The sequence below is a fragment of the Bubalus bubalis genome, chromosome 2 (genome assembly GCF_019923935.1).
Source record: "Bubalus bubalis isolate 160015118507 breed Murrah chromosome 2, NDDB_SH_1, whole genome shotgun sequence".
Lineage (NCBI taxonomy): Eukaryota > Metazoa > Chordata > Mammalia > Artiodactyla > Bovidae > Bubalus > Bubalus bubalis.
The window spans coordinates 112,005,482-112,018,121 of record NC_059158.1 but is presented as its reverse complement, the minus strand read 5'-3'; the positions used below and the strand labels follow the sequence as shown (position 1 = coordinate 112,018,121).

Genomic DNA, 12,640 nt, shown 5'->3' with positions numbered 1-12,640 from the left:
TAAATTATACATTTTCCTGAAATACATATCTATAGGCTCAACTTTTGCAAAGTCACATTCTTATTGGATTGTGCTGCCATTCAGACTGTGCTAACTACTGATACAAGTTAATCTTACTTTCCTAGGACATTATGTATAGATGCTCAAACTACTCTAAATATTTTTATGACCAATATAGATAGCATATTAAAAAGCAGGAACATTACTTGCCAACGAAGGTCTGTCTAGTCAAGGCTATGGTTTTTCCAGTGGTCATGTATGGATGTGAGAGTTGGACTGTGAAGAAAGCTGAGCACCAAAGAATTGATGCTTTTGAACTGTGGTGTTGAAGAAGACTGTTGAGAGTCCCTTGGACTGCAAGGAGATCCAACCAGTCCATCCTAAAGGAGATCAGTCCTGGGTGTTCATTGGAAGGACTGATGTTGAAGCTGAAACTCCAATACTTTGGCCACCTCATGCGAAGAGTTGACTCATTGGAAAAGACCCTGATGCTTGGAGGGATTGGGGGCAGGAGGAGAAGGGGACGACAGAGGATGAGATGGCTGGATGGCATCATTGACTCGATGGACGTGAGTCTGAGTGAACTCTGGGAGTTGGTGATGGACAGGGAGGCCTGGCATGCTACGATTCATGGTGTTGCAAAGAGTCGGACAGGACTGAGCAACTGAATTGAACTGAACTGAGTGCTCTTTACTCCATCTTCTGAAGATATATTTTCTTATGCCACTATTGATACGTTAGGATAAGATAGGTTATAGTATGGTAACAAATGAAACCAACAGTTTCAAAATCCCAGAGATTGAAAGCCATTAAAATCATTCAGTATCCATGTCCATTGTGCATTGGCTGGTGTTTTTGGACCCTCTGGTATATAGAAAGAAAGAGGGGGACAAACTACAGTCCAACTCTCTTTTATTAAAAATAATTCATTACTTAATTAATTTACTTGGTTGCTCCTCGTCTTAGTCGCAGCATGTGGAATCTAGTTCCCAGACCAGGGATTAAACCTAGGTCCCCTGCATTGGGAGTGTGGAGTCTTAGCCACAGGACCACTAGGGAAATCCATACACTTGAGCTCCTAAAGCTGCCACCTGGAACCGACACACTTCACTTCTACTTACACTTCACTGGATAAAGCAAGAAGATCACATCTCAATTCTAGAGGCAGGGAAGTGTAATCATGCCATGTGTCCAGAAGCAAAACCAAAAATACTTGGAGAATAGCACTGATGACATGACGAGAACAACAGTGTCTCAGATGTGCTCTGAGATCAGCTCTCAGAACTTTGAAAGAAAATGTAAATTACTGATTGGTGTAATTTAAGTCAAGATTTTCTCAGGGCAAGGAGATGTCATGAGAGGACTTTATACAGGCTCTTGCAGCCACAGTCCTACAAATTACCCAGTAATATTGTCTTGTCTGCAATCTTCAGCTTTGCAGTATTTCAAATGCCAAGTTTATTATGTGGTTAAAGCATTCAGTCACTTTAATTCTAACAGCATTTATTTGCAGTAATGATAAAAACTGCTTTGGTACATACAGTCCTAATTGAATGGTTCAAATGGTTCTGTGTCTAGTGTTTCATTTGTCCTAACATCCTTAATACCTTCTAAGAGCAAAATATCTCTTCTGTCTGCCTAAAGGAGCCAGATACGAGGCTATTAATGCTGAAACTCTGTCTATATGAACACCTGCAGATACCATCTATATTAAATTGCCTGGGTGATTCAATTTAGAAAATCAGTTCTTTATATGATTTGGTTGATTGATTAAATTGACACTGATACATTTACGTTGAGTAAGTGAACCAGGTTGAGCAATTACTCAAAAACCTGTGCTTCCTAAAAAAATGTGCCAATCTTTTATTTTCATGTGATGGACAGTTGAAGCCAGAATCAATTTGTTACCTCAGATTGTTGTATGATTTATATATATTATTTGTATCATATAATTAAAGTCATTGATTATATACTATGTGGTTTTTTTTCTTATTTATAAGACTGCTTTCTAGCAAAATGTGAATTTCTTTAGGGCCAGGGTTGATTTTCTGATTTGTCACTCTAGAACCAAAGAGAACATTCTGAGGTCATAATAATGATTTTTCCTTACCTGACTGTGAGCTGTGTATCTCCATCAAGCCTGGATTCCAGTTCCCTTTCTAATTCTGACCAGTCTATAAATTGAAACTTTTGACCTTAATGACTTTCAATAGCTTTTCATCTGAAAGTTCACCAATAAATTATATTTTTAATTAAGAAAACTAGTTGACACTTAGATGATTTTCTTTCTGGTAGATGTAATAAAATTTAATACATAATGCTATGAAATATTTGAGTTTTAGGGAATCCATAAAACTTTTTCCTTAATGTGATTATTAGAACTTTGTATGATTTCTTATTTAGCTCTATTCAGGTATCTGATGAGTTTGTGGATCCAAATAAGCTACTTTGTTATTTGCAGTACCATAACCATATTTTATAATGGTTAATATTAGAGAGTCTGTGCTGATGGGTTTTCATATATGCAGTAAAGATATTCTTCTATCAGTAGGGAGTATATTTTCAAAACTGTTCTTTTTATTGTTGCTATTGTTATTCAGTCGCTCAGTTGTGTTTGACTCTTTGCAACCCCATGGACTGCAGCACACCATGTTCCTCTGTCCTTCACTATATCCCGGAGTTTGCTCAGACTCATATCCATTGAGTCGGTGATGCCATCCAACCATCTCATCCTCTATCATCACCTTCTCCTCCTGCCCTCAATCTTTCCCAGCATCAGGATCGTTTCCAATGAGTCAGCTCTTTCCATCAAGTGACTCTTCACATCAGGTGGCTCTTCGCATCAGCTCTAAAGTATTGGAGCTTCAGCATCAATCCTTCCAGTGAATATCCAGGGTTATTTCCTTTAGGATTGACTGGTTTGATCTCCTTGCTGTCCAAGGGACTCTCAAGAGTCTTCTCCAGCACCGCAGTTCAAAACCATCAATTCTTCCATGCCATAAATCAAAAATTTAAAGGAAGAAACAATGGTTCTTTAGGTGCTTTCCACCTCTTCCCTTCTCAGGCCTCCAGATGCCTAAACAAGGTTGGGCCCATTTTTGAAAGACTGCATCTTTGAAAGAATGTAACTGCTGTTCATGAGCAGTATTCTCAGTTCAAAATATAAATGCACACCAGCAAGCTGGCACTTCAGTTAGTAGTGTGGCACACTACTTAGCCACATGCTAATGGACTGAGATTTTAAACAGATGTTTTGTCAGTGTTTCCCTTGAGAACAATGGCAAAGTATTGATCTAATTTCTCAAATTCTTTCCTGTGATAATATTAAAACATCTGCCCCCATGCTTTCCCCACCTTTCCTGAAGAATATCTAAACCATTCTGACTTAAGTCATCACATACTTTTAAGTACAGTATATTTTACTAAATAAATGATAGGACTAAAATGTATAAATAAATCTTTAAATATGGACAAATGAAGACATGATATCATTCAAACTCACAAAGTTCTCCCAGATTTTCACTTTGAACTGGGGAAGAGATGAACAGCATTTTATTTTTGGGGAGTGTGTTTTTATTCTTTTAGCAGTGTTAGTCAATAGAACATTCAGTGTCTAGGAAGATGTTTTCTATTACTTTACACAGTGGGAAAATATAAGTAAATTAACCTAGGTTATTTCCTCAGGCTTAATATCATCAATATTTCCTTCTTTCACATCTTCCAAAACAAGATTTTCAGGGGGCAGTGAGAGGTGTGAAGGGGAAGTGTTAGTACTTGAATGCTAAAAGAAAAATATCTACACCACATAATATCCTGAGAAGTGGTCTTATTAATGAGGCCATCATACTTAGAGAGCAGTGTTTTTACCTACATCTATTGAACTAACCTAAAGAGCAATAGGCTGCCGTCTATGGGGTCGCACAGAGTCAGACACAACTAAAGGGACTTAGCAGCAGCAGCAGCAGCAGCAAAGAGCAATATATAGGGGTTAGTAATATAGATTGAAACAAGATTCCTGGGCTTCAGCCCTATTGGGGTTAAGTTATTAAATTTCTCCAGCTATAGCATACAGATTCTATTAATAGATGTTATTCAGCTCATCTTTATCTGTACTATCAATAGATACTTTTTGAATACCTACTATGTACAATGTCTTATAAAATCACTGTTATTGCATTCTCTACTGATAATTTTGTAATAACTACTTCATAATCAATTTCATATGCATACAGATAACTAAAATAGAACATGAAGGCATCCACAGGTCAAGTAAAATGTTGGTCCAAGCAACACATTCTGCTTATAAATTATAGTGTAAAATATTTTTGGTAGAAAAAGTACTTCTTTCATAGCAATTGGATTTAGATTTATGAATGTTGCCAAGGCAGCTAGTCTGTAGTATGTTTTATGGAAATGAACTTTTAAAACATTATTGAAGTTTCCATAGTCAGAAATTGGAATTCTCTTATGGTAGGTTAACTTGTAGGTAGTCACATTTGATCTTATTCTACTACCAACAGTTGTAGGTATTATGTAGATATAACTAATCCTTTCAGTTATAAGATAGGTATAAAACTATGCAGTTATTAATGGTTCTCAGTATGGTCTTCCTTTGGGGTATACTCTAGCATGCCAGTAACTTTTTTGAAAAATAAATGTCACCACTGCTCAAATCTGTTGAATTTCAGAATTATATTTTACTCATTGACTTTATGACCTTGACTTTCATAGAGATTCTCTGGTTTCATGTCTTATCACGGGGAAAAAAAAGAAAAACATATCACTAAGAGGCCCTGTAATTAAAAATCCTTCAATATGCAAATATAGATACTTATATTGTCTCCTTGATTTAAAAGAGCATCTAATTCAAAATCTACTTTAAAATAGAATCTAAGTAGACACACAGGGATTAACAAGTTATTTATATGAAGTCTCCTAAAATTTCATATTTGAAGCATTTACACCATGAAAATTAATTGAGTAAAAAAATTAATTTCACTCAATTACTAATCCGCTTTTTTCATTCAGTAGCAAATGGAATCATTTTGTGACTCAGTTTCTTTATAAAACCAAGTAATGCCTGTGGCCTCTAGTTAATCCTATAGTGAGCATTTTTTATATACCTGCTGCTGCTGCTGCTAAGTCGCTTCAGTCATGTCCAACTCTGTGCGACCCCAAAGATGTCAGCCCACCAGGCTCCCCTGTCCCTGGGATTCTCCAGGCAAGAACACTGGATTGGATTGCCATTTCCTTCTCCAGTGCATAAAGTGAAAAGTGAAAGTGAAGTCGCTCAGTCGTGTCCAACTCTTCGTGACCCCATGGACTGCAGCCTACCAGGCTGCTCCGTCCATGGGATTTTGCAGGCAAGAGTACTGGAGTGGGGTGCCATAGCCTTCTCCGTTTTATACACCTAGAACTAAATCAATAATCAAAATTCCTTAGTAATGACTGTACAATTATAACTATGATAAACAATAGAGAATGTTAACAATCCCAAATAGAATTTGTTTTCAACCTCGGAGGGATGCCTCTTGATGACTTAGGTGTTTAAAGTGTGTTCTTTCTTATCAGTGAGTGTTATTTGGGGAATGTACAATCATTCTAGTATTAATGTATGAGAAATATAACTCTAAAATTAGAGAGTGTAGAGAGATAGCAAGTGGTGAAAAGATGGCTTATATAAGAAAATGCATATCTTTTCCATTGTGATATGAAGATAGAAGAAAAATATGGAAGTTCATACAAATATAGTCATAGGAAATTAAAAGAGTTCGTATTCACTCCTATTTCTTCTGAAAAAGAACAGACCTTAAAAGTTTGAAGATAGGAGAGGAGGTTTGGTAAACCTGTCATGTGGAATTTTTCTGAGAAGAAAACTCAGAAGACTCACCAAGCAGTGTGTGGCATTAGCACTGCCTTAATCTCCACTTGGTTTCCAGTATTAAGCACAGGGTAGGAATGTAGTTGGACCAATTTAGATCTGAAGTTTTGCCAGACTGGGCATGGCAGAGGAGTGATGGGGCCAGATGGTCAACCATACGTCAAGAGAGTAGTTGAAGAGTGTGTGTGTGTGTGTGTGTGTGTGTGTGTGTGTGTGTTAGTCGCTAAGTTGTGTCTGATTCCTTGCAAACCCCATGGACTATAGCATCCGAGCCACTAGGGAAATAATGAAAGCTAAACTGGTTAGAGGAAGAGCAGACTGTTTTCATGAGGAAAGGCATAAATATTATTGGAGAAGATGAAGTAGTCTATGTGGAAAGATTTCAAGATATAGGAGAGGGAAGGGCAGGAGGAAAACAAGTCAGGGAGGTTGTTCTGAGACTAGATTACACATTAGAATTCTCTGGGGATTTTTGAAAACTACCACTGCCTAGGTCCCATTCTCTGAGATTTGGTTGAATTAGTCTCTAGTATAAACTGGCCAGTGGGAACGTATTTTGTGGCCAAAGTTGAAAATCTTTGTGTAGAGCCACTTATGAAGAATCATAGTTTTTGCAAAGTGGTTGTCACTTTATTTTCAAGACAATAGAGAATCAGCAAAGGTTATAAAAGGACTAGTGTAAATTATTATGTATTTTAGAAAAGTAACTTTTTCCTCAGAGTGACTGACCAATACCAAAGAGAATGATTAGGAGAAAAGGAGACTCGTGGGGAGAATATTTCAGTATTCTGGGTCAGAAAGAGTTGAACCAGGGATGAACCAGAAGAATTATAGAGTAGGGGACACTGTTGTGATGCTTCAACATAAGAACTAATTACTATATGTGTAAAATGATGAAGGCTGGTCTAAGGTAACTGAAATATTTTTTTTATTTTGGATAATCTGCTAGCTTTCAATTGCTGCATAACAAATTAACATAGACATAGCACTTCAAAACATGTATTATCTCACAGTTTCCATGGGTCAGGAGTACAACCATGGTCTCTCTAAATTCTTTGCTGAAGGGTCTCACCAGACTGTAATCAAGTTGTGAGTCAAGATTTAAGACTCTGCCCAGTGTGATTGAGGGAAACTCCTCTTCCAAGCTCCCTTGTAATTGCTGGCAGAATCATCTTCATGTATTAAAACCCGCAGAGCTGAGACCCCTGTTTTCTTGCTTGCTGAGAGCCAGGGGCTGTCCTCAGGCCCTAGAAGCTGGCTGTGGTCCCCTGCCCTGTGGCCACACTGTAGGCATTTTATAGCACAGTTATTTGCTTCTTTAAGACCAGTAGGAGAATTTTGTTCTACACACACACACAGACAAAAAGCCCAATCACTCTTTTAAAGATTTTCACCTGATTAATTCAGGACCCCTCAGAATAATCTTCCTTTGGATTAATTCAAAATTTGGCATATTAATATCTGTGCATTCCCTTCCCTTTTGCCACGTACCATAATCTAATCACAGGTCTTGCCCAGATTCCAAGGGAAGAGATTATACAGGTATATACACCAGTATGGGCTTCCCTGGGGGCTCAGATGGTAAAGTGTCTGCCTGCAATATGGGAGACCTGGGTTCGATCCCTGGGTTGGGAAGATCCCCTGGAGAAGGAAATGGCAACCCACTCCAGTACTCTTGCCTGGAAAATTCCATGGTCTGAGGAGCCTCATGGGCTACAGTCCATGGGATCACAGAGTCAGACAGGACTGAACAACTTCATACACCAGTACATAGAAATCAGATATGCTGCAGTTAATTAAGATAAGGAATATAAGAAAATTAGAATGTTCTAGAAGAAAATTGGTGACCTCAGCTTTAGACATGTTAAATTTGAGGGGAATCGGGCATCTGATTAGAGTGTATCAGTAGGTGGCATAGAATTTATTGGAGAGATGGAAATTGGGAATACATATCTGGTGACCAAAATCACTGCAGATGGTGACTGCAGCCATGAAATTAAAAGACGCCTACTCCTTGGAAGAAAAGTTATGACCAACCTAGATAGCATATTCAAAAGCAGAGACATTACTTTGTCAACAAAGGTCCATCTAGTCAAGGCTATGGTTTTTCCAGTGGTCATTTATGGATGTAAGAGTTAGACTGTGAAGAAAGCTGAGCACCAAAGAATTGATGCTTTTGAACTGTGGTGTTGGAGAAGACTCTTGAGCATCCCTTGGACTGCAAGGAGATCCAACCAGTCCATTCTGAAGGAGATCAGCTCTGGATGTTCTTTGGAAGGAATGATGCTAAGGCTGAAACTCCAGTACTTTGGCCACCTCATGCGAAGAGTTGACTCACTGGAAAAGACTCTGATGCTGGGAGGGATTGGGGGCAAGAGGAGAAGAGGAAGACAGAGGATGAGATGGCTGGATGGCATCACTGCCTTGATGGACGTGAGTCTGAGTGAACTCCGGGAGTTGGTGATGGACAGGGAGGCCTGGCATGCTGTGATTCATGGGGTCGCAAAGAGTCGGACACAACTGAGCGACTGAACTGAACGGAATGATCTGTAGAGGTGATGGTTAATCAGAGAAAAATTGTAGCAAGAAGTGGGTTGAGGACAGAATAAGAGCTAGGAAAGCTAGAACATATGCAACTGTATTTCAACCTTCACCTCTTGATTCCAGTCCAGTATCTCATGTACAGCCTTTCAAGATTCCTTTTTTTTTCTTTCAGTAGTATCCTGCTCTTCCTAATCCGTGGTTCAGTCTTTGCCCTCCTCCTTCATTCAAGTCACACTACACAGCAGTGAGAATCAAGATCTTTCTTTGTGAAAGCTTTGCAGATCGAAGGCACTGAGATTGACTATATTATGCTCTCTGTTCCCAGAAAAGGGAATGTAGATCCATTTCAGGGGGAGATAGTGCCATCATTAACCCTGAGCTGCTTCATTTCTTCTTATTAGAAAGGAAGACTTTGCACTTTTCCCTTCTTCCTTCCTCAATCCCAGATTTGCCTATGAAGTAAGCAGATGGCACAAATTTGGAATGGAGAAGTAACCATATGTATCTCTCTTGGAAATCTTTTGTCTGTTTATTGAAACCCCTGCAGCAATATTGTTAGGTAATCTGATCTCTAATAAAGGAAACAAAGTAAATTTGATCAGTACATTTTGATCAGACTTTCTTCACTTCTTTTATATCTTTTCCAGGCTATATTCAAGAAGAATGTGTCATTCCTTGCCCATTTGATTGCAAGTTAAGTGACTGGTCAAGTTGGGGGTCTTGCAGTTCATCTTGTGGGATTGGAGTGAGAATTAGATCGAAATGGCTGAAAGAAAAACCATACAATGGAGGTCGCCCATGTCCCAAATTGGATCTCAAGAATCAGGTAAAGTACATGAAATAACAAATACAGAGCAGAAAAAGTATCTCCTTTATTATTTCCTGTTGAAATTGAAGTCATTATCTTGTTATAAGTAGCTCATAAAAAGTTATTAGATGTTCAGAAGAGTAGATAAGAGGGTAGAAATTAATATAATAGAATTAGTAATAGAAGCTTTGTCCACTCCTAGGCAATGCTGAGAACGACTTGGTAATATTAGCTATAATGATGTTTACAAAAATTAAATCCAGTTGGTTTTTAAATTATCTTGAAATGTTATTTGATTAATTATATTATAAAAGGTTTGTGTGTGTGTGTGTGTGTGTGTGTGTGTGTGTATGTAATAATGTTGGAAGAATATCAATTACTTTATGGCTATAGATATAATTAGCGGTCTTATCTGCATACTCCAAAACTGGTGTTCTGTTTTTCCTTTACCTAACTCTTCATCGTAATTTTCTTTGTTCCTAATCTTGTCAGTGTTTTCACAGCTCTTTCTGTCTCTTCTGAGCTATTTTTCTACCTTTTCCTCCTAAATCAAAGCTGTTTTCATAAATGGAGCCTAAAGCATACACTGTCATGCAGATATCAAGTAAAATTGCCATCTTAAGCAAAGTTGATTAGAATATTTCATTTAACTTTACCCATATAACAGAAACTAAGATTTAATGAAGAATTATGATACAGAACTCAAATTTCTCCCATTGTTGCATACTGTTATTATACATGGACTGATATATACATTTTAATTAATTGTTTAGGTGAAGTACAAGATGACAGTTGTTAATAAGTTCTTTATTCTTAAGTGACATGCGTCTTAAACATGGGCCTGCAGATCCTTTATGACTCTGAAACTTTTAGCAGAATAGCTTACACAGGCCTCTATTACTAAGTCTATTTATTTCTTCCCTCTAATCCCCATTTTGATTAGACGTTCTATAGAGATTGTTTAATGGAGGGGAAATCCAATGTCTAGTTAATTAATATAAATAACATATCTAGTACTACTTCTATTTAGATATCATTTGTCATTTTAAGACTGACATCTCTAGCTGTTTTTGTAAGTTTTGATAAAAGATACATAACTTGCTGAAAATGAAAAATTATTATAATGGCAAAAAATGTTTGTGTTCTAAGACAGGGCAAAGTATTAGGCTAGTCTTGTTTTTTTTTTAAGTTATGTAGAGTAAAATGATGATCCTGGTTGCTTCCTTCGAAGCAAATATAAAGCATATTGGGGAAAAAAAAATTCAGAGGATTGCAAAATCCACACAGATTTTGTCAAAAAAAAAGAAAGAACTTCTCAAGTGCAACAGTTTAGGGAAGGGAAGGTTGGGATATGATTAATGAGAACAGGAGGGAAACAACCCAAGTAGGGGGAGTTTGAGGAGAGAAACCTCCTCAGTATGAAGAAAGGTATGACCCAAGTTGATGATCAGAAAGAGGACTTTGAAATGAATCCTCTGTCTGAAGACTAGTTTACCCTCCCTAGGGGATTTTCCAGACATTTAAAGAAGGAAATAACTGCTAGGCATTTGTAATTATAAATAATGTGTGATAATTCTTTTGTCTCCTCAAAACCATAAAAGAAAACAAAGCCTTTATAAAACTAGTGTTAAACACTAGTTTTAATATGCTACTTTTATGAACTAGAAAATTATCCAGGGAGTAAAAGGACTTCATTTGAGCGCAGATCCCAAAACTGTATTCTTACTGTGTATATGCAAATGTATCAAAACTGTCTATCAAATTTGAGACTATGGATAAGATAAAGTACTTGTATGCCTATTAGGACTTAAAGGAAACTTGTTCTAAACACTTAGTTCAGTTCAGTTCAGTCGCTCAGTCATGTTCAACTCTTTGTGACCCCTTGAATTGCAGCACGCCAGGCCTCCCTCTCCATCAACAACTCCCAGAGTCTACCCAAACCCATGTCCATTGATTCGGTGATGCCATCCAGCCATCTCATCCTTTGTCGTCCCCTTCTCCTCCTGCCCCCAATCTCTCCCAGCATCAGGGTCTTTTCCAATGAGTCAACTCTTCACATGAGGTGGCCAAAGTACTGGAGTTTCAGCTTCAACATCAGTCCTTCCAAAAAAATCCCAGGACTGACCTCCTTTAGGGTAGACTGGTTGGATCTCCTTGCAGTCCAAGAGACTCTCAAGATCTTCTCCAACACCATAGTTCAAAGGCATCAATTCTTTGGCACTCAGCTTTCTTCTCCATCCAACTCTCACATCCATGCATGACCACTGGAAAAACCATAGCCTTGATTAGACGGATCTTTGTTGGCAAAGTAAAGTCTCTGCTTTTCAATATGCTATCTAGGTTGGTCATAACTTTCCTTCCAAGGAGTAAGCGTCTTTTAATTTCATGGCTGCAATCACCATCTGCAGTGATTTAGAAGCCCCCCAAAATAAAGTCTGACACTGTTTCCACTGTTTCCCCATCTATTTGCCATGAAGTGATGGGACCGGATGCCATGATCTTCGTTTTCTGAATGTTGAGCTTTAAGCCAACTTTTTCACTCTCCTCTTTCATTCTCACCAAGAGGTTTTTTAGTTCCTCTTCACTTTCTGCCATAAGGGTGGTGTCATTTGCATATCTGAGGTTATTGATATTTTCCCGGCAATCTTGATTCCAGCTTGTGCTTCTTCCAGCCCAGCATTTCTCATGATGTAGTCTGCATAGAATTTATATAAGCAGGGTGACAATATACAGCCTTGACATACTCCTTTTCCTATTTGGAACCAGTCTGTTGTTCCATGTCAACTTCTAGCTGTTGCTTCCTGACCTGTATATGGGTTTCTCAAGAGACAGGTCAGATGGTCTGGTATTCCCATCTCTTTCAGAATTTTCCACAGTTTATTGTGATCCACACAGTCAAAGACTTTGGCATAGTCAATAAAGCAGAAACAGATGTTTTTCTGGAACTCTCTTGCTTTTTTGATGATCCAGCGGATGTTGGCAATTTGATCTCTGGTTCCTCTGCCTTTTCTAAATCCACCTAGAACATCTGGAAGTTCACGGTTCAAGTATTGCTAAAGCCTGACTTGGAACATTTTGAGCATCACTTTGCTAAAGTGTGAGATGAGTGCAATTTTGAGGTAGTTTGAGAATTCTTTGGCATTGCCTTTCTTTGGGATTGGAATGAAAACTGACTTTTTCCAGTCCTGTGGCCACTGCTGAGTTTTCCAAATTTGCTGGCATATTGAGTGCAGCACTTTCACAGCATCATCTTTCAGGATTTGAAAGAGCTCAACTGGAATTCCATAACCTCCACTAGCTTTGTTCATAGTGATGCTTTCTAAGGCCCACTTGACCTCACATTCCAGGATGTCTGGCTCTAGGTGAGTAACTGATGTTAAAACTTGTGCCCTTAAATAGTACACACT

The 12,640-nt window shown here is 38.2% G+C and overlaps 1 protein-coding gene across 3 annotated transcripts in view; it reads left to right on the top strand.

The window, feature by feature from the left end:
* Window positions 1-12,640, top strand: part of THSD7B (thrombospondin type 1 domain containing 7B) — a 1,246,259-nt gene that overhangs the window by 976,700 nt on the left and 256,919 nt on the right. For all 3 annotated transcript variants that reach the window (XM_044935904.2, XM_025276961.3, XM_045164228.1), the window contains exon 15: window positions 9,073-9,251. In XM_044935904.2, coding sequence (XP_044791839.2) covers window positions 9,073-9,251 — 179 coding nt within the window. The remainder of the gene's footprint in view (window positions 1-9,072; window positions 9,252-12,640) is intronic.